At 43.3% G+C, this 20,616-nt stretch overlaps 1 protein-coding gene and 1 long non-coding RNA gene across 8 annotated transcripts in view; both read left to right on the forward strand.

Annotated features, from left to right (window-relative positions):
* The window catches only part of DIP2C (disco interacting protein 2 homolog C), a 290,921-nt gene extending 282,672 nt beyond the window's left edge, over nt 1–8,249 (forward strand). For all 7 annotated transcript variants that reach the window (XM_083579226.1, XM_083579223.1, XM_083579224.1 and 4 more), the window contains 3 exons: nt 1,342–1,516; nt 3,105–3,228; nt 4,383–8,249. In XM_083579226.1, the coding sequence (XP_083435352.1) occupies nt 1,342–1,516; nt 3,105–3,228; nt 4,383–4,635 (552 nt within the window). In that variant the 3' untranslated portion in view covers nt 4,636–8,249. The remainder of the gene's footprint in view (nt 1–1,341; nt 1,517–3,104; nt 3,229–4,382) is intronic.
* A 453-nt stretch (nt 8,250–8,702) lies between these two features.
* LOC310746281 lies at nt 8,703–20,023 on the forward strand. Its single transcript, XR_014540572.1, has 3 exons — nt 8,703–9,357; nt 16,957–17,011; nt 18,792–20,023. It is a non-coding gene; the product is annotated as an uncharacterized lncRNA (long non-coding RNA).
* Nucleotides 20,024–20,616: the final 593 nt, after the last annotated feature.

Below are 20,616 nucleotides of genomic sequence, written 5' to 3' on the forward strand. Positions count from 1 at the left end.
CTGGTGTTGTGGATTCCTGTGCTTTCCGCAGATCTCATTAATACTCCCCACACCGTCACCGCAACTACATCAGGGCCTCTGGGACTAGCGAAAGGAGCACCTGTGTGATCTCAGCTGCCCTTGGGATGGAGCTCTTACATATTCCTGATCTGTGAAACAGCTTTTACCGTATTTTTTGCTCTATAAGGCACACCCGACCATAAGACGCACCTAGTTTTAGAGGGGGAGAACAAGGGAAAAAAATATTCTCTCCCTTTCTGCGCAGTGCCCCTTCAGCGAAGCGGCAGGAGAAACGGAGCCCCATCCATTTTTCCTCCCGCTTTGCTGAAGGGGCGCTGCGCAGAGAGGGAAAGCTGCTCAGTGCCTCTCCAGCGAAGCGAAGCCAGGAGAGCAAGAGGGATCAGTGCGCACCGACTCTCTTGCTCTCCTGGCTTCAGCGAAAGCAACACGAAGCCTCCAGAATGCAGCGGGAGCACTCCTGCACACCGGAGGCTTCGCGTTGCTTTCGCTGAAGCCATGGAGCCTGCATTCGCTCCATAAGACGCACACACATTTCCCCTTACTTTTTAGGGGGGGGGAAGTGCATCTTATAGAGCGAAAAATACGGTACTCTGGCTTCCGTGACCAATAATGAATGGGTGTTTCAGGGGAGTGCCACAAGTTAATAGATTCTGCCTAAGTTGTGTTTTTGTGGTTGAATCAATGGCATATGTAGTGCTCTTGAGAATGCTTGTTGTTCAAGGATATGCCATTTAGATCCTCTGTGCAAATGCATTATGGAGGCCACTTGCTCTTCAGCAATCTGTGTATCTTTGCTGTTGGCTGGTTTAGATAACTGGGTGGCATGAGTACAAAGAAGAAGGCTTATACCTTTAACCATGAGTACAAGCGAAAGGTTTATACCAGATCCAAGAGTTAGGAATGTGCGGGGCAGCAAGGGCAATAGTGCACATATTTCGTATGTAAATTGTATTATTTTGTGCAACATAAAAAGTTGGTTGTTTGACTGGCTTTCTGCTCTGTGGAAAAGTTTGAAAATTATAATAAAGGCGATTAACGTATATTTTTTCCGATGTGATCCCAACCTCAGAAAGCTAATAACTGGTTATAGGAATGCCATAGAGACTTGATCTCAGCCACTGCATGTTAGCGGTGCTTGCCTTGGCAGAACTACTCCTGGGGATGGCTTTCAGTGGGTAGGCTGGTGCATAGGACTGGATTTTCCTCAGCAAGCTGATGGCTGAGTTGAAGGGCTCCTATTGTGCTTAATATAAAAATGTCTGCAGCAGAGTATGCTTCGGAGCACACCAGTGAAAACATAACTTTTTCCTCTCCACCTAGATATGGGTTCATAGTGCTCACAATGCCAGTGGCTACTTCACTATCTATGGTGATGAATCCTTGCAGTCAGATCACTTTAACTCAAGACTTAGTTTTGGAGACACTCAAACTATCTGGGCACGGACTGGCTACTTGGGATTTCTGAGAAGAACAGAGCTCACAGATGCAAATGGGGGTAAGTTCTCGCACTGCCTTTTATTAATCTGTATGGTATCGAGTATAGGGATGCAGGTGGCGCTGTGGGTTAAACCACAGGGCCTAGGACTTGCTGATCAGAAGGTTGGCGGTTTGAATCCCCGCGACGGGGTGAGCTCCCATTGTTTGGTCCCAGCTCCTGCCAACCTAGCAGTTCGAAAGCACGTCAAAGTGCAAGTAGATAAATAGGTACCGCTCCAGCGGGAAGGTAAACGGCATTTCCGTGCACTGCTCTGGTTCGCCAGAAGCGGCTTACTCATGCTGGCCACATGACCTGGAAGCTGTACGCCCGCTCCCTCGGCCAATAAAACGAGATGAGCGCCGCAACCCCAGAGTTGGCCACGACTGGACCTAATGGTCAGGGGTCCCTTTACCTTTACTTTTATGGTATCGAGTGCTTTCAGATCAGGAGTTGTCAACCGATTTGGGCCCATGAGCATATTTGTAAAGGGGAGGAACTATTGGGGGCCCCTTTCTCACACTGCAACCAAGTTCACATTGCAGTCTGTCCTATTGTCTACAGTACAATGGTTCTTTCAAGCCTTAATTTCAGTGGGGAAGGGGTTGGGGGAAAGGTAAGGTGCCAGGAGACCCCTGACTTCCTGAGCATTTCCTTGCTGGATTTGCATTTCCCGCCATGGCTGCTCCACTGCAGGAGCTGGGAACATGAGCACTGTTCCTGTAATCTGACAGGAGAGATTTTGCAACCATCTCCTTTGCATCTTTGGGGGATATTTGCCTTGATTTGCGTAGAGAAGGCTAAGAACATAGAACATCTCAAAAAGGAAGTCCCCTTGTTCCACACACCCTTTCCTAACCTTCCCTACAATGAGAAGGTTTGCGAAGGAAGCTGCCTTTGTGCCATTGGCCTACACTGGTTGGCAGTGGCTCTGCAGGACTTCAGGTGGAAGTCGTTCCCAGTCCTTTCTGGAGTTGCTGCAGATGGAACCACATGCAATTTATTATGATTATGATTATTAATAGTATTATTGTTGTTGTATTTATGAATGGCTTCCTATGAAAGCATGTGCTCTGCCACTGAGCTGTAGCAGCTGCATGTGTTAATCCGATAGAAAGCAATGCTTTGTTTTTCTGCTTAGCTGTCTTGAAGCCAAATGGAAATGTATTAAACCCAAGGAGGTGGAACCTCATCCTTTCCTCTCTCCCCACCTTCAACTCTCCCTGGCCTTGTTCTGCACCCACCTTCTGTGATCCTGCCTAGCTGCAGTATCTCCCTGAGTAATACCTGCTGCTTGCCTGGGTGAGGGATGAAGCATGTTGTGTGTGTGGATATCTCTTTTGACTGCAGCCTACTGTACTAGGGAGAGAGTTGTATATGTTGCTTCACCCACGTTTTCCTTGATCCACACCTACCGCTGTCATCCAGTCCCTGGAAAGTTGCCCAATTGGGAATGAAGCCCTTGGGCTGAAAGAAACTCCATTAAACCAATGGACTTTTAAAACAAAGCTAAATCTTCCAGGTGGTGTTGATGCGGCTGTCTTTGCCTCGCACAGGTGATTTAACGCTTCATATAAATGATTTCTCCCCTCTATCTCTCTTGAACCAGAGCGACATGATGCACTTTATGTGGTAGGTGCACTAGATGAAGCCATGGAACTGCGAGGAATGAGGTATCACCCCATAGATATCGAGACGTCTGTAATTAGAGCACACAAGAGCATTACAGAATGGTAAGTACGTTGTTGTTTTGTCCAATGGTAGGGCCGGACCTGTCATGTTCGGTAGCAGGAAGAAGAGGGAAATCCCTGATCTGCGTGTTTAGGACTTGTGAGAAGAATCTTGATATAGTTTGGGGGCTGTGCTTTGTAAGTAAGAGGAAAAGCTTGAAATATGTATACAGTGGCTCTAAGATCAGGAACCAAATGACAAACATAATACATTCTGGCTTTTCTATTGCAAAAAAAACCAAAAAACACCAAAGAGGGTTTTGGGCAATTAATCAGGTTTATTATGGCCTCAGCTTTTGTGGGCTGGAGTCCACTTCATCACATACATGAAGTGTTTTCCTCAGATGTCAAGTATATATACACACATAGTTGTAGAGAAACAAACGTAAGCAGTGGGGTCAGAGGTAAATGAAATGCCAGAAATTCTGACTGTGCGGATAATTACATCAAATGTACATAAAATAAACACAAAACGACTGTTTGCAAAGCAGTGTTGGTGGTAGTACGTCCTTGCTGCCTGGTGTTGCCTGTTTTATCACCAGCTCTGCTTTCTGAATGGTCGCTGTGCTTATTTTGTATACATTTCAGCTTTAATGTCCAAGGCACAGCGAATATCTTGTTTGCTAGCTCCCTTCCACAGGACCATTTGCCCACCACAAAAGTTCATCTAAGGGAGGGGTACCCAATGGGCTGCCCTCCAGATGTTGTTGGGACTGCAAGTCCCATCATCCTTTACCACTGGCCATGCTATCTGGGGCTGGTGGGAGTTAGAGCCTAATAATGTTTGGAGAGCACCATGTTGGCTGCCCCCAATCTAAGGCCCTGATCCTGCCCTCGTGGTCCACTTTCTGTTTAAATAGTCGAGTTACCAATCTGAGCCTTGGAAAGCACAAATTGCTGAAAGAGGCCAAAGCTAAGGGACATTGCTCCCCCAACCTCCTCCTTCTGGTTTGTATTTTTCAAGCGTAGGGGGGAAATAACTACCCTCACCACCTTATGATAAAAAGGGGGCTCAAGTGCTTTGCCCTCAAAAGCCCCCCAAGGGCACCCTTGCACCCAACCACATTGGCAGTCCAAGGATTAAAGGAATTGTTGTGCATTGACAGTGGAACCACTGAATGATATAAGGTGATGTGATTTTCCTACTTGCATTTCAGTGCGGTGTTTACCTGGACAAACTTGTTGGTCGTTGTTGTTGAGCTGGATGGATCCGAGCAAGAAGCCTTAGACCTGGTTCCTTTGGTCACCAATGTGGTCCTGGAGGAGCATTACCTGATTGTAGGGGTGGTGGTTGTGGTGGACGTTGGTGTAATTCCTATCAACTCCCGTGGAGAGAAACAGCGTATGCACCTACGAGACGGATTTTTGGCGGACCAACTAGATCCCATCTATGTGGCCTACAACATGTAGTCTGGTATCTATTAAGGCTTCCATGGACTGTACTCTAGATGTATAAACAAATTTTTTTGGACGTCCACTAAACGATGTGCTGACAAGAAAACGACGCTACTCTTCAGAACGGAACTGTTTCTATTAGGACTTTTTGACGCGCTCGTTATTGGCAGGACATAAAATGTGAAACGTGTTTCTTTTACCACTACATTTTAGCACAGAAGGACTTTGGGGTACTGCCTTCAGTTTGTTGGAAAGCCCATTATTAGACTTTTTAAAAAAGATTATTTTTTGCTTATTGGGATGATACTGCTTTCTGAGTAATATGGCTTTGTATTTTATGTTATACTGAAGTAGCTAATTTTTCTCTCTTTTTTTTTTTAATCTGCCCTTCAAGTGGATATTTTTAAACAGCTCATATTATGACTGAATTGTTTTGGTTTGCTTGTTTTTAAATGTCCATAAAAATCTTTTCCAATATGAATCCATTACTAATTTTAAGCCATTTTCTATCCCATTGTCTTAGGAAATTACATTGTGGTACGAGGAAAATACCCAAAACAGCACCTTCTCAAATTAAGAGTTTTAACAGCTTTCTCTTCTGGAAATGCTGAAAAAGGCAAAGGCAAAAAGAGCCTTTGATTATTAGTGTTAGAATGAACAGAAATTTATAAATAAGGTGTATTTCGGCAATGAGCTTGCAGATATCTTTGTACTAAACTAAAAAGATAAAATAAGTTAACTACTTCTGTAATTATGTACAAAACCTTTAATTTATTTTGATCTCTTTAGAAGTATAAAAGAGAAACATTCAAGAATATTAATCTCTTGTAATGTTTGCTAATATAAAAAACAAAGGGGTTGTATTATCTTGAGTGGATAGTATCACATCAAATATATATATATGAAATATAAATTCACTAATGACAAAAAAAAAGATTTTAAAGTTTTAAAAGGATGCAGTACTCATCACTTGCATGGTGTCTCTTTTCCCACTGTAGATAATCTAACATTATTCACAAACTTCGAGGAAAAACCGGTCCTGGATTGCTAAGTATCCCTGTCTAAAAGAATCTCCCAGATACCAGCAAGCGAAACCATTTTGCTACCTTTAAAGGCAGCGAGTTAAACGTTGAAGGTCGCAATCCTCTGCCGCGCCTGCACAGAGGGCAGGGCATAGAGTGGCTCCCGTAGCTGTGCTGGAATAAATTCCTGCACCTTGCCATCTCGTCCAAGCCTGCTTCTCCGCAAGGCCGCTGAATTGCAACTCTGCTTCCCTTGGCCCCTAATTTGCCTTCAGCACTCTGCTGTTCACCCTTCCGTAGTCCGTGGCTCTTCTCCAGCCCCCTGTGTGCTCTAGGAGCCTGGAGAAGAGGAGGAGCAGCAGCAGTGCTAGAGAGGCAAGAAGTTGGGAAGAGCCTCGGCTTCAGCCCAGGAAGCCTTGGAAGAGTCCAGCCGGCACGGTGGCGGAGACCAAGAATGGGTTCCCGCGAGAGCCATTCCGCCTCCTGCTCTCTGTGCATGCAACGCGGTAGGATTTGCTGGCGGCCAAAGACTCTTCAACAGTGCACTACGAAGGATTCTCTTATTTGCCGCGGAGGTGACAAATATTTGTGCAGGCACGTATGTCCATACACTTCTTAGACGTTAGAAAAGGCAGGTTTGAAGAATATCACTGTTTTTCTTAGCTGCATAACATTGTTGCACAATATTGGTCATTGTCCTTTTTTTAAGTTTGTGGGGGTTTTGTTAATTTTTTTTGGTAAGGACGATTTTGTTGTTGTTTTTTTGTTTTGTTTTTGGTGGTTGTTTTGCACAAGAATTATGCTTTTGTTCATCTGTTTGCCTTCCTGCTGCCCTCTGTCTAGGTTGGGCGAGGGGATGGTGGTGATCCATCCACTTCACACTTTGTAGAAAGCTGTTGTTTTTCGATAGTCTTTCTCTTAATAACGCGTTTGTTATTGGAGAGTAGCTTAAAAGCCGCTCTAAACTATTTGGCACAACCTGGTGCATCTGCTAACATGTCCTTATGCCAAACAGAGGAACTGATACTGGTGTTGCAAGTAATCCCATCTCTCAGTTCCAAAGGGAATCTGCCAATTGGGGAAGAACAGGAACGCATGGATCACAGCTGCCTTTTATTTTCTTTCTAATTTCACTGTCTTCGGATAAACGGAATTGTCAATCTCTTTATTATTTAATTTTCCTCCCCCCATTTTTTTGTTTGTTTGTTTTGAAGTGCATATTTTGGTTTGTTCCAGTGTAACCTGGCTGACCTGTGTCTGATTTTTGAGGGGTGAACATTAAACAGCAGCAGTCCAAGAATGCTTTTTAAATGGTTTGAAATAATGTTAACTTGCTGACAGAATATGCATGACTAAGACAGAGGCAGGACTGAAGCTACAAGACCTTTATATAACATGTACAAGGGAATTATTATTTTTGTCTACCTTTGCAGATTTCATTTGGTTCTGAAGACCCCAAATTCATTTTTTTCCATTTTTATTTTTGCAGGGGTGGGAGGGTCCTTAAAGATGAGGGATGGTTTTTAGTCTGCATGCAGAATACAGAGCATCTCACCATGGCAAAACTTTTTTTTTATTTTTGGTGTGTATTAATTTTCAGTTGCCCCCCTTTTTTCAGATTTTCTTTGCCCTGTGAATATTTCTACCCATGCTCCGAAGACCAACCCTGAAGCATTCTGTCAAAGTGTGGGGTTTTTCTGTCCCCTAAAATAATATATATTTTTTTCTGTTTGAAATGTCAAGTTGCTGTAAGGTTCAGACAAGCCGTTGACTGATTATGAGCATAATTACAGTGTATGAACTAACTTGTGATGATGTCCTTGCTATTGCTGATCTCAGTGCTGCAAAACACAAATTTAGCTGTCATTTTATTAAAGCATCACTTTTAACCTTCACCAAGTCAACTTTCCACTCCTGGGGAAGGGGTCAAAGGACTGCAATGCAGTCGTACGACACAGTTAATAACTGATCTCTTCTGCAACCTGCCATCTGTGGTTGTCTAAATTCTCAAACTTAGGACAGTAAATGACGATGAACTGAATTCCTAGTTTTGTCATGCAAGATAAGGGGAAAGAAACACACGTACCATCAGATTCAGCAATAAAGAAGGATTGTTCTGTATTAGAAACTGTACTGTAGATAAACCATTCATGAGAATGTATAAAATGTTTGTCTTGTGACCTTGTGCTTTTGAAGTCAGACAAAAACCATGTAATCAACCTGATGCACATGCACACTAAAATAAAAAAGAAAGAAAGAAAGAGGGTCCACAATGAACATTTAAACACGAAAACTAATCAAACAGGAGCAGATTCCTCATGGTGCTTGTTTATTATATATATTTAATCCTGCTTGACACTTTACCCAAGGGAAGACTGTCCCTTTTATCAGTTGAATGTTAGCAGCGTTATTTCATAGAGTGTGGTGACTGGTTAGAGAAATTCATGTAACTCAGCCAATCACAGTTTCAAACGAAAATTTTTATGTGCAAACAAAACAGCAACCTTCTTGTATGTTAAACCACCAGTACGCTTTGTACATCTGTGATAACGCCTGTTTTATATTCAAATGAACAAATAAAAGCTTTTATTTTTGTTGCTCTGAAAATATCAGGTTTTTTTATATATAAAAAGGGGGAAAATAAGCTAAGGAGATTTTCCCACCTAACACTTTGATGAAAGAAAATGTGTTTTTTTAATTTTTTTGTTGACTTGGGATCATGGCATATGTCACAGAATAGAAAATATTCAGGCGCTCTTATAACTGTGTTGAAGCAATTTGTCCCTCTCTTTGGCATCTCCAATTCTGACCTTCCTGCAGTGATCAAGGAGGTATAATACAAAGCCTCTTCTCGATCCAGGACTGTGTTAATGCGTAGAACAGGTGTAAACGCTTAGAATCTGGTTTCAGACACGTTCCCATCCAACACAGGGGTTAAATGGACATGGACATGGGATGTTGGGAATGGGGGCCAGCATGTGCCCCTCCCCAGCTCCCCATACCAATTGTTTCAACCAGAGAGGAGAAGCAAGGAAAATTGGGGGGTGAGTTGGCTAGCACTCAGAGAGAGAGAAAATTGCCTTCTGTGAAACTTATGTTTTGACTTCTGTGAAACTGGTGTTCCGTTGAGTGTAGAAAACTCTGAGTTTAAAGGCGTGTATTTTGGGGCTCAGACCTCACCTCTGACTTGTGCTTGGTTTATTGGGCCTAGTTATTTGTGCCTCAGACTGACCAATTTGCCTCCTGCGCAATGGGTGTTTTGTGACTGGCCGCAGTCACAAAGGCAGCCATTTTGTGAATGGGTGTCTCCCCTCACGGCAGCCATTTTGTGATGGCGCCCACAAAACTTCCTAAAAATTCCAAATGTGCCTATCAGTTCTAAAGAGAAAGGGATCTTTGCTGAAGAAGCAACATTCCTCAGTGGGGTTATCCATTGCAAATAAAAATCAGTAGTGATGAGTGCTCGTAGTGATGTTGAAGAAAACTTGAAAATGATTGTTCTATCATATTTTGGCTGGAATGCAGTAATACTTAATATGTGTTAGTTGGCTGATATGTAATGGAATTTTAAAAATTCTGATAACATGCAATTGTGTCAGGCAGCATTCGCTAGAGAACATACAGTGGTAATATTTTGGCTGTCGACAGCTTATGAAAGACTGCTCAAAAAGAAACTGATGGGACTTCAGAAATTCCAAAGCATATGGATTTTGAGGTAAGACTATACATTTTTTAATATAAATATATACACACATACATCTTCATTTATAATCTCAAATTTTTGGAAGAAATGTGTGGGGCACAAATTGAGAGGATCAGTAACTGCTAGAGAAATGACAGCCACAGAAATATCGAAAAAGAAAAAATACAGCAGCACGATAAATGGTCCCAAGGAAATGTTAAATTCTTCTGAATTAAAAAGTTTGCATAACTTTCGTGCTACAGCTCACCCAAGCAGATCCTCACCTTTTCTACATGAACAAATGTCTGATGACGGCTACAGGGGTGACCAGTTGGAAAAAGCTTATGGGGCTCCTGTACCTTTAATAGTTGAGAACAAGAGGGAATTTCATTGGGTGTAGCTTGGCATACAGATGCAGCTTAGCTTCTACACAAATATTAAAGGTGCAAGACCCCCTACCTACCTCTTTTTTTATCTCACCACCCTACATAGGCAATAATCTGAATTTCATTATGTCATAATAATTATAATAATAATAATTTATTATTTATACCCTGCCCATCTGGCTGAGTTTCCCCAGCCACTCTGGGTGGCTCCCAATCAAGTATTAAAAACAATACAGCGTTAAATATTAAAAACTTCCCTGAACAGGGCTGTCTTCAGATGTCTTTTAAAAATAGGATAGCTACTTATTTCCTTGACATCTGAAGGGAGGGTGTTCCACAGGGCAGGTGCCACTACCAAGAAGGCCCTCTGTTTGGTTCCCTGTAACCTCACTTCTCGCAATGAGGGAACCGCCAGAAGGCCCTTGGAGCTGGACCTCAGTGTCCGGGTTGAACGATGGGGGTGGAGACGCTCCTTCAGGTATACAGGACCGAGGCCGTAAAGGTTGATTTGATTCCCCCTTTCCTCATGGCCCTGGCCCAGCTTTAATTAAGCATAATTTAGTTAGCGTTATTTAATAGTTGTACAAGAATATAGATAGGGATGCACACATTAAGTGCATCCAATCCAAAGCAATGTGATTGACTGTGATGTCGTTTAGATGCACATCCAATTCAAACCACTCAGACTGGTAAGTGAAAGCCAGGGCAGATGTTACATTAAAAGGGATCTTCCGTTTATTTATTTATTTGCATTTGCAATGGAATGTCTGCAGCGGGTAAATGGGGAAGAACATTATATTTCTCCCAGAAATAAGAGTACTTGATGAAGGGGGGAGGTGCTCTCAGGGCTTAGCTGGAAGCAACAGGTGTCTGGACTAGCTCTGCTAAGGGTAGGGCCGGCCCACCCATCAGACAACTGCCTCGGGTGGCAGCATCCAACGGGGCAGGATCTGCCTCCTCCTCGGCAGCCCACCATGCTGTCCCTACAGTGGCCTGTCAGCAAATAGGAAGGGCAGCTAGTCTCCTCCCACCCTAGCGGGTAAATTGTGGGGGCTGCTGCTGGGGGGTCTCCTTGGTTCTGCACCTGACCAGTGTGATTCAGAACAGGCCCCTTCCCTTCTGCCTTCCGAATTTGATTCCCATTTCACCCATCAGGTAAAGGTTGATTTGATTCCCCACTCTCCTCGTTTCTTCCATCTTCCCAGGTGGGGAGCAATTTTGTAGTTCATTTTGTGGTGCCAAAATGTCTTGGGCTGGCCTTGGCCTATGACCTATGGGTGCATGTTTTCCTAGCTGGACCGAGCTATATTGTGCTTTAAATATGAGCGGAGGCATTGTATGTTCCAAGGGACATGACATATGTATCTGGGATTTGTATATCGTACAACCTCCATTTTCCCCTTTATTGCAAGGGCACCTCTATGCAGCTTGCCACAGACCCAAGCGATACGCAACTCTGGTGTGGAGTCTCTCCACCAAGTTGGTACAGACCACACAACAGCTGTTGCTGCCTGCATGTGATGCTCCTACCTCAAGCCTTGTTTTTGACAGCTTCCAGAGGGACACATAAATCAGAATTGGCCCTGAACAGAGAGAATAGTTTCATTTAAGCCAAGGACCACGTGATGGTCAGCTTAGCAAACACGAGATTGCCCTCCAGTGGCCGCAAGCATCCACTACATCCTTCGTCCGCACCTGTAAGATCAGTGACCAGATACAATTTTGTGAATAAGGTGCAGCACGATGAAATTAAGGCTGCAATAAAGAAATACAGGAAAGAGGGACATCCCCACCCCACCCCCAGTCATGGGAGAAGCTTTTTAGATATGCTGACAAATGCAAGGAATTTTTTTTGCACGTGGTTATATTAGTTGTGATCTTGCAGACACTGGGTGGCCGGCTTCTTAAAATGTGGTGTTGTGAATGTCTGAACCAAGAAGTTGGGGGTTCAACGTGCTAATAAAGTGCTAAGGAACATTTTGTGAGACTAGTAATGGCAAAGCAAGCATGTAAGCTGCGATATAGGAAAAAGGAAAAATCTTTAAAACTCCATAAATCACAAATAATTAAAGTGAAATGCTAGAAGATGCTAGTACAGGGCAAGGGTTGGATAGATCAGCTTGTGTCAAGTCTCCATGTGTTACTTCATAATCTCATAATCCACTTCTGTGTTAATCTGCAATTTTTTAAAAATTAGTTAAATATGTACTGAATTGAAAAACAAATACTGAAATACATACTTTATCTCATTGTACATGCTTCTAAACATATTTTATCCAGGGGGCGTGTTTAGGAAGAAGTATAGACAGCCACTGAAGAATCAGTAAGATGATATAACATAAGCTCATAAATCTGTTTTCTTAAATTTGAAAGAGCTTTATTCCAAAATGCTTCTAGGAAAAAAAGAAGAAAGCTAATGGTTGAAAGATGAATGTGGTTCTCCAAAAGAGTTATGGCATTTCTCCCTCCCAGGCTGTAGCTGCTGCCCTGTTCGGTCACCTTGGGCTCCCTAAACAATTATTGTTTGTCCTGATGATTTAAGAGGAGACCTACTGAGCAAAACCCTTTACAGCGAGCTCTTTATGTAGTTTGACAACGAAGCCTCCTTTTGAAATGAGCACGGGGGATTTCGACTCGCCTTGTGACTCCCTTTCAAAGGAGCCCTTTCTTGCTCTTTTCTCGCTTGGCCATCAAAGGTTGCAAAGGGAAAAGGGGGTCTGTTGTGCCCTCAGGCACCAAAGCCAGACAAGAAGACACAGATTATGGAAGCGAGCCTGCCCCATCTTGGTGCCTGTAGCTCAGCAGGGCACACATGTTGTACGTGCTGGAGGTTTTGGTCCAATTCGCTCCTTCTCATTCACTGAGGCTTTTATCCAGACAGGCTGAGACATGACAATCTCTGGAAGCTCAAAATCCCAGAGAGAGAGAATATCAAGGGGACTTGTGGGCAACCTGTGGCCCCTAGCCTTATTTTTTTGCAGACCCTGCCCAGCTCCTTGAAACTTCCATCCCTTCATTCCCATTAGTTTCCTCATTTTCACTGGCTTAAAGTAAAACCGCCTGCTCATATTCTTCCTCACTAGAGTGAGATTTGTTCTGTTTAAATGAGAATAGTCTTTTGCATGTATCCATATAAATTGCCACATGCAAATATTATGCAAATTGGTACTCTCTATGTTGTTGTTGCTGCTGCTGCTACTGCTGCTGTTGCATTTCCTCTTTCGTGGCCACCCTAGTATAGCCCAAAGTGGTACAGTCCATTTTGCCACTGCATAACTCGTCCACAAATGGATGGGCTATTGGCCCAAGACAGAACCTGAAAAGCTACAATATGGGGTTTTCTCATTACAGCGGCCACTGTAGGGAGAAAAGCATAGCCGCAAAGGACACCGATTTTCATAACACTAATATATGCATATAGATGCAACTTTAGAAATTATTACTAAGCTAAGTAGAAATACACTACACACTGAGTGGAAGACTGCAGCCAGGTGACCTCTGTGCTGTCCAGGGGCTAAGGCAGGGGTCAGCAAACTTTTTCAGCAGGGGGCCGGTCCACTGTCCCTCAGACCTTGTGGGGGCTAGACTATATTGGGGGGGGGTGAACGAATTCCTTAGCCCCACAAATAACCCAGAGATGCACTTTAAATAAAAGGGCACATTCTACTCATGTAAAAACATGCCAATTCCTGGACCATCCACGGGCCGGATTGAGAAGGCGATTGGTCTGGATCCGGCCCCCGGGCCTTGGTTTGCCTACCCATGGGCTAAGGTTTAATGGGCACTTTCAAGGGCCCTGATCTCCCTTGCTACTTGTTCTTTTTATCTTTAAACTGGACTTGGACCAAATAGCGATTCCACTGGGCGGTCAGGGTCCTCTGCAAAGCAGGACACATGGGCACAACCTATTTAAAAGGCAATAAACTAACTAACTGAGCCATGATACCACCTTACCCTGCCTGAGTCTAGCAAGCAAGAACAGGACAGTAGGCATTAGATGCTGTACAAGGTTGGGGGAGAGATTTGATTCAGCTTTTATTTATGCACAACCTACCTACCCTGGACTCTCCAGAATAATACGCAAACTGAAACATAAATTATCCAAATCTTGCAACGCAGTTTTTCCAGTCAAGTAACGTGCACATAAATGCATATACGAAAGGAAATAATGTATATATGGGTATAAAATGTATATATGGGTAAAACAACTTACCAAAATGTGTAACCGTCTATTTAAAGGGGAAATAGTGCTTTGCAAAAATGTGTTGATTAAGAGAAATCCACACCAATATGCTGCTGAACTTTCATGGAGGTTTGCTTTTTTTAAAAAAACAAACCACAAACTAATGTGGAAATATGGAACTTAAAGTGGGGAAAACAGAAACTGAGAGTAACCGAAATTGACAAATTCACCTATTCTTAATGCTGCCTTAACCGATCTTATCCCTTCTCCAGTCAAGTCTGTCACTCCTCCAGGGCCACCTGTGGGTTAAGTATATCCAAAAAGGCCTGCAGCACCAGAAGGAAAGTCTATATAGGCCAACAATCTGTTTTTCCATAGGCACCAGCGTTTCCTAGTTGCATCTGCACAGCAGCTGTTATTTAGAGGTACACTGCCTTGGAGGTTTTGCTTAGCAGCGGCTTCTCTGATGCTCTGTGAATTAGTCTAATTTTTTAGCCATGTATGCTAGATTGATGGGTGGGGTTAAGACCCCTGGGCATTTTTTAAGGGGCATTTCTCACCCCAAACTCACCAGAAAGAAAGAGAGCAGAACATCTCTTCCCCACAGCCTATCAGAAGAGCTTCATTTCAGTATCTGATTACAAAGCCTTGATATTGCAGGGATGAGTGGGACTAAAGGCGGGGGGAACCTTGCAGTTTGCTTCTGTTTAAAAGGGGGGGGGGATAGAAACTGATTTCCATGATAGTTCTGATTGAAAATTCATGTGACGATAGGCAGATGAAGCTAATGTCTGGAAAATGTGGCCCTATCGCCGTACTAAGCAACAGCTAACAGCAAGTGTGGAGTCCACACAATGGATAATGACTGGGCAACGGGATGAAATTGTTGTCTGTTGTTACAGTAAAAGGGGTTGAGCAATCCTAGAGTTGGAATTATTGTTAGGACGGAGATTCCCTGGTGGAGTAATCGCCACTTCCTAAGCTCTGTTGACTTGCGTGGGCCTCTTTGCACGTGAGGTTCCAGGCTTGTTCCCATTCTGGTGGGGGAGCTAGATTTTCCAATTTTCCTTTTCCTCATTCAGCCTCCTCCTCCTCCTCTTCCTCCTAAATCTCCCCTTGACACGAATACAGGCGTGGGCAAACCTCTAGCTCTGCAGATCTTGCTGGGACTCCCATCAGCCTTGATCTTCATGCCTGATGGCCAGGGATGATGGAAGTTGAAGTTCTGCAACATTTGGAGAGGCGTGCATTAGCCTGCTCTAAATAGCTCCAGGGTCGGTGTGTTTTTCTAGGCTTTCTATGGGCACGTCAGGGGAATGAGGGGCAGTGAACTCCCTTTCTTTGGAGGTTTTTAAGTAGATGTATGGTCTAGTTGAGATTCCTGCATTGCAAGAGGTTGGACTAGATGACTCTCAGGGTTCCTTCCAACTCTGCCATCCCATGATTTTAATTAGATTTTTAATTATGGCATTTATATCCCATCTTTCCTCCAGGAACATAAGGCAATGTACATACCCTTCCCCCTTTTTATGTTTATATTTTCTGAGACTGGGTAAGCTCCCCCAGTGAGCTTGCTGGTCAAGTGGGCATTTAAACCCAAATCTCCCAATTTCTAATTCAGTGCTGCCGGTGTTTCTAATTCATATAAAAACTGCAGATGGAAAACGTTATCTTGCCTTTTCTTGGATGTTGTCTGCTAGGACGCATGTGCATAACATCATGTTGAAAAAGAAAATGTGCCTCTTGCTTCAGAACTGCTGTTTTTACCCAAGCACAAGGCAAATCAGTAGATCCTTTGACTAAACCTCACATAATTTACTGAACGGAATTTATTTAGCTTGCTTGCAGTGCTGGTTTTCAAAGGGTGACGTGCGAGAAAGCCAGGAGCCAAAGATGGCAGACTTGCACTAGAAAATGTAACCATGGGCTCCAAGTAGAATGTGCTGGGCTGTAGGGACTGATGGCTTGCTAGAATTTTTCTATGTGTTCCCTTTGGAGCCGTTCTGTTTTCAGTAGTGAGGGGCTGTAGGGCACTGTCAAAAACAAGTCTATAAATATCTATTATTGGATGACAAACGTCAATGCTAATAATTTTAGGCATCTGAACTAGGTGCTCCCCTGCCCCCACATAATGTGAAAGCGAAGGTCAATGATCCTGAAAATAACTGATTACGGATTATGCTCAATTTTAAAAGAAGAAGAATTGGTAGGGTATAACCTTTGTGTTTGCAGACACAGATGCAGTAAATGTTATCATGCTTCTGTTTCATGCCTGATTATCTCCGTGACTGGAACTGCCAATTTCGCTTGCGCTCCTATTATGTGTTGTTGTTGTTGGCTGTTTTTGTGAGAATTCTTCCATACGCCCTGCCAGAAGTCTTGTATTTACTCTGGAAATAACAGGCCTGTTCTTTGGAGCAATTCTTTCAGAGCAGTTGCTATCCTACAGTCCTCTCTCCTGCAAGGTTCAATTTATTCACACAGACTACCAAGGGTGTAAGAAACTGTCTCCCCCAGATGTTGTGGAAGATGGTCCTCACCTTGTTGGGTGAGATGGAACAGAAAGTTCCATCGTAGATGGTCCATTCACAAAAAAAACCTTGCAGTCAAGATGTGATATATGAAGAGGTGGTCCCACAGTTACCTTGTGGCTGAGAAGGAACAAGGGTTTTATGATCCCAGTTTCCATTTTTCAAGCTCCTTGGGTGCATCTCTTCCAATTCTTCCCACCCTAGTCATTGGGAAGTTGAGTATGTTTCAGTCACACTCTGCAAAAGAGTTCAGTGAGATTGGCAAAGGCTCCTGTGTTCAAGTGCCAGAACAAGTGCATGGGTCTTATTGTTGCGATCGAAACATTTCTGGAACCTGAGGATGACCCTGTTGTTATTTTTTAAAGCACTTACAGAGATATGAATATTATTGGATGTGTGAAGTCCATTAAGCTAGGACTGTCTACGATTTGTTTTTCCAAAAATGAAATCGCGTTTGTCTTTTTAACCAATCTAGTTGACTGACCCATTTTATCATAATAATAATAATAATTATCACTATGCCTCAATATAGGTTTACGTCACGAGCAGTGTGCTTTGCGAATGTGTGAACCTTCCAAGTCATCCACGTAAGTTGTTTTCAACTGTTCTTTGTACCATATTGCTATAAAGCAGCCCTGGCATCTTATGGTGAAGGGCAGTTAAGAAATCAAAATTCAATCATCATCACCAATGTGGTACCTGCTGTATGTTATGGACTACAATTCTCCTCGTGATGACTAGGCTGATGGGGGTTGGAGTCCAAATCTGTAGGGCACCAGGATACCTTTCCTGCACTACAGTGTATGGAGCTGAACTTACTTAATTCAGTAGAGAATCAGGGTGTCTTGCTCTCTGCTGGTGGAGTGTTTGTTCAGAAACCGCCAGGGCCGGCCCACCCATGAGACAGGAGGTGAGGTGACCTCTTCGGGTGACAGGATCCACAAGGGCAGCGGATACTGATGCAGATCTTTATTCCTCCCCCTTTGTTCCTGATATAGATTGTTACTCACCCCTTCTTCTCTGCCAGGGAGTGTGGCACCATTTTGTGGTTTGCCTCAGGTGCAAAAATGTCTTGTACCTGCCCTGGAAACCGCATACAGGCAATGTGACAAAACGGCGCCTTCAGTCTAGGGAATTTTTAGACCACATCTGTGGGACATACTGCTCCAGCCCAAACATTTATTGTTGCTTTAATTTATGCAATTTCCTGCTTAATTGCAGAAGTTGGCTCACGTTAGACCAAGTGTGTACATATATTTAAAAGAATAAACTCATATTTTCCTTCCAACCCTGTAAGAGAATGCTTACACATGGACCCAATATAGCTCCACATATCCTTGACTGCTGAATCAAGTATCTTTTATATATGAATGATAATAACAACATCTAAACAGTTTGCATGAAAATAGTATAAAACATTTTTTATAAATACTTTTTTATAGCCAACAAACTACAAAAACAAGTAGACGTAATTTTCTTGGGTTGTAGTCAACTTTTTACTCAGACTCACTGAAATTACTGCCAGTGATGTAACTTCGCTTCATTAATTCCAGTGAGTCTGCTTAGAGTAAAATTTAGTTGAATGCAACCCAAGAAAATTATCAAAATAGAGATAAAATTGACTTAATTTAAAAACAAAGTAAACATAAATAAGATAACATGTCTGGGTAGGTCTTGCCAAAACAAATAAGTTTTTGGCAGGTGTCAAAAATATTCACAGCAAAGGTATTGGCCTGCCTGTGCACTGCGGTCATCAGCTCACTGCCTGCCCATATTGAGAAGCCTTGCCTGATGTTAAGAGATAGATGCCTCACAAACGCAGAACGAAATATTATAGGCCACTTGTAAAACAAGTTTTGCACCTTTGCCTGCCTGCATGCGCAAATTAGCTGGCATGTGTGCGATCTCTGCACCTTAAGAAAAATAAATATATAAACCCCTATTCATAGCAGATATCAGAGCAGTTGACAACAGTTAAAACTATAGAATAAATGCCATAGAGCCACTTCTCCTCACCTGCGCCCTTTGTGGGTGACTACTTATGCCCTGTCAAAAAAAGAGGAGCAAAAGTGGACAGGGATTAGCATTGCAAAAATCCATATGCTAATATTTATGCCTGGATACATTCCCCCCCTCCAGAATGAATGCTGTAATTTCCAATGGAAATGCCTGACAGACGTTGGAGGCTGCAGGAGCAAGCAAGCCATGCTTACCCCTGCTCTGTGTCTCTGCTTGGTGTGAGACAGTAAAGTGCAGGAAATGACAGCAGCCCCACAGCAGATCTCCCCCCCCCCCACATCCACGCCGCCCAGATTGCTTTGCACATTAGCTCGCATTTAAATCATGACTAACTTCGGTCATTCCTAGGTTCTGATGAGAGTGAAATCCCTACGGATGTCTGCTCAGAAGACTCATCCAGTTCAATAGATCTTTCTTCCAGGTAAGTGTTTTATAGGACTGTAGTGTCAATGTGGAGCTATATCCAGAAAACACTGGCATAGGGAAACGATTGAGCATTCTTAGAAGAATTCTGATTACAGTGGTACCTCGGGTTAAGTACTTAATTCGTTCCGGAGGTCCGTTCTTAACCTGAAACTGTTCTTAACCTGAAGCACCACTTTAGCTAATGGGGCCTCCTGCTGCTGCCGCCATGCCGCCGGAGCCCAATTTCTGTTCTCATCCTGAAGCAAAGTTCTGAACCTGAAGCACTATTTCTGGGTTAGCGGAGTCTGTAACCTGAAGCGTATGTAACCCGAGGTACCTCTGTATTCTTTTCTTATTGTGTCCCGTTCTCTACTAGCTCATAGTTTTTGCACTGCCAAAGCTATACGGACTTTTAGAAAACGTGTCTGATTAGTGGAAAATGTCAAGTGTCTTGTGAATGACTTAAGCGCGCACAATGGATTCTTCACGTAGCCCCTTTAATCCTAAACTTCCTCTATTAACACTTAAGGAAAGTTAAAGGTTTTCTCATGTGTTAAAAGAGGGGTGTGTTTTTTTTTCTACCAACTGCTAAACGTTCTTAGTATACGGATGCCCAGTTCGTTTTTCCTTCTGAGACATCTTTTTTAAAAAGAAGAATTACTAGCGCAGTTGGAAAGCAGATGTGCCTATACAGGGATCACATATGTGAATTCATTCAGCATAGTTAAAACAGGCAGAGAAATCTATGACTACTGTAAGGAAACCCCAAACACGTTGCAAGGAAATGATCCAATAAGGAAAGAAGAGAACTGAAAGCTGAGGACTGTGCACCATCTAAGGGTACCCAATAGGAACTCACTTCAGCTCCTGCCACTGTGAGGGTCAAAATGGCTTAGTGTGTTCGACTAAGACTGGAAAACACCAGGTTCAAATTCTTTTAGCTATTACATTCTGTGGCTAGTTGCCAACTCATCAACAAGCTACATCACGGGGTGGTTGTGAGGAGGGGGTTGGGCTTCCTCAAGGAAAGGCAGTACAGTCGTACCTTGGAAGTCAAACGGAATCCTTTCCGGAAGTCCGTTTGACTTCCAAAACGTTCGGAAACCAAAGCGCAGCTTCTGGTTGGCTGCAGGAAGCTCCTGCAGCCAATCGGAAGCCCCATTGGACTTTCGGGTTCCAAAGAAGGTTTGCAAACCAAACACCAAAACATTCAACTTGCAAGGCGTTCAGGATCCAAGGTACGGCTGTATATAAAATGTTCCTAGATATTGTTCCAGACTACATGTGAGAGGCCTTTCTCAACAGTGGCCCCACAACTCTGGAACTCTCACTACAGGTAATAAATTTAAAATGACAACAACAACACTATTCAGCGGCCAGGTTGCTGACTGGGGCAAGGCACGGGTTGAGCATATGACACCAATCCTGACCCAACTGCATTGGCTACCAATTAGGTTCTGAGCCCAATTCAAAGTGCTGCTGTTGTGTTTTTTACCTCTTTAACAGGTCTTTGGCTGGTTGACAACCAATGCCCTTTTTAAATGTGTTGGGGAGGAGGGAATATTGAGTTATTCTTGTTTTTATTATCTTGTGAATGGCTCTGAGACCTGTGGGTATAGAGCAGTAATAAATGCTACTACTACTACTAATAATAATACAGTGGTACCTCAGGTTACATACGCTTCAGGTTACAGATTCCGCTAACCCAGAAATAGTGCTTCAGGTTAAGAACAGAAATTGGGCTCCGGCGGTGCGGCAGCGGCAGGAG

Source organism: Podarcis filfolensis (assembly GCF_964270895.1).
Source record: "Podarcis filfolensis genome assembly, chromosome: 12".
NCBI classification, from domain to species: Eukaryota; Metazoa; Chordata; class Lepidosauria; order Squamata; family Lacertidae; genus Podarcis; species Podarcis filfolensis.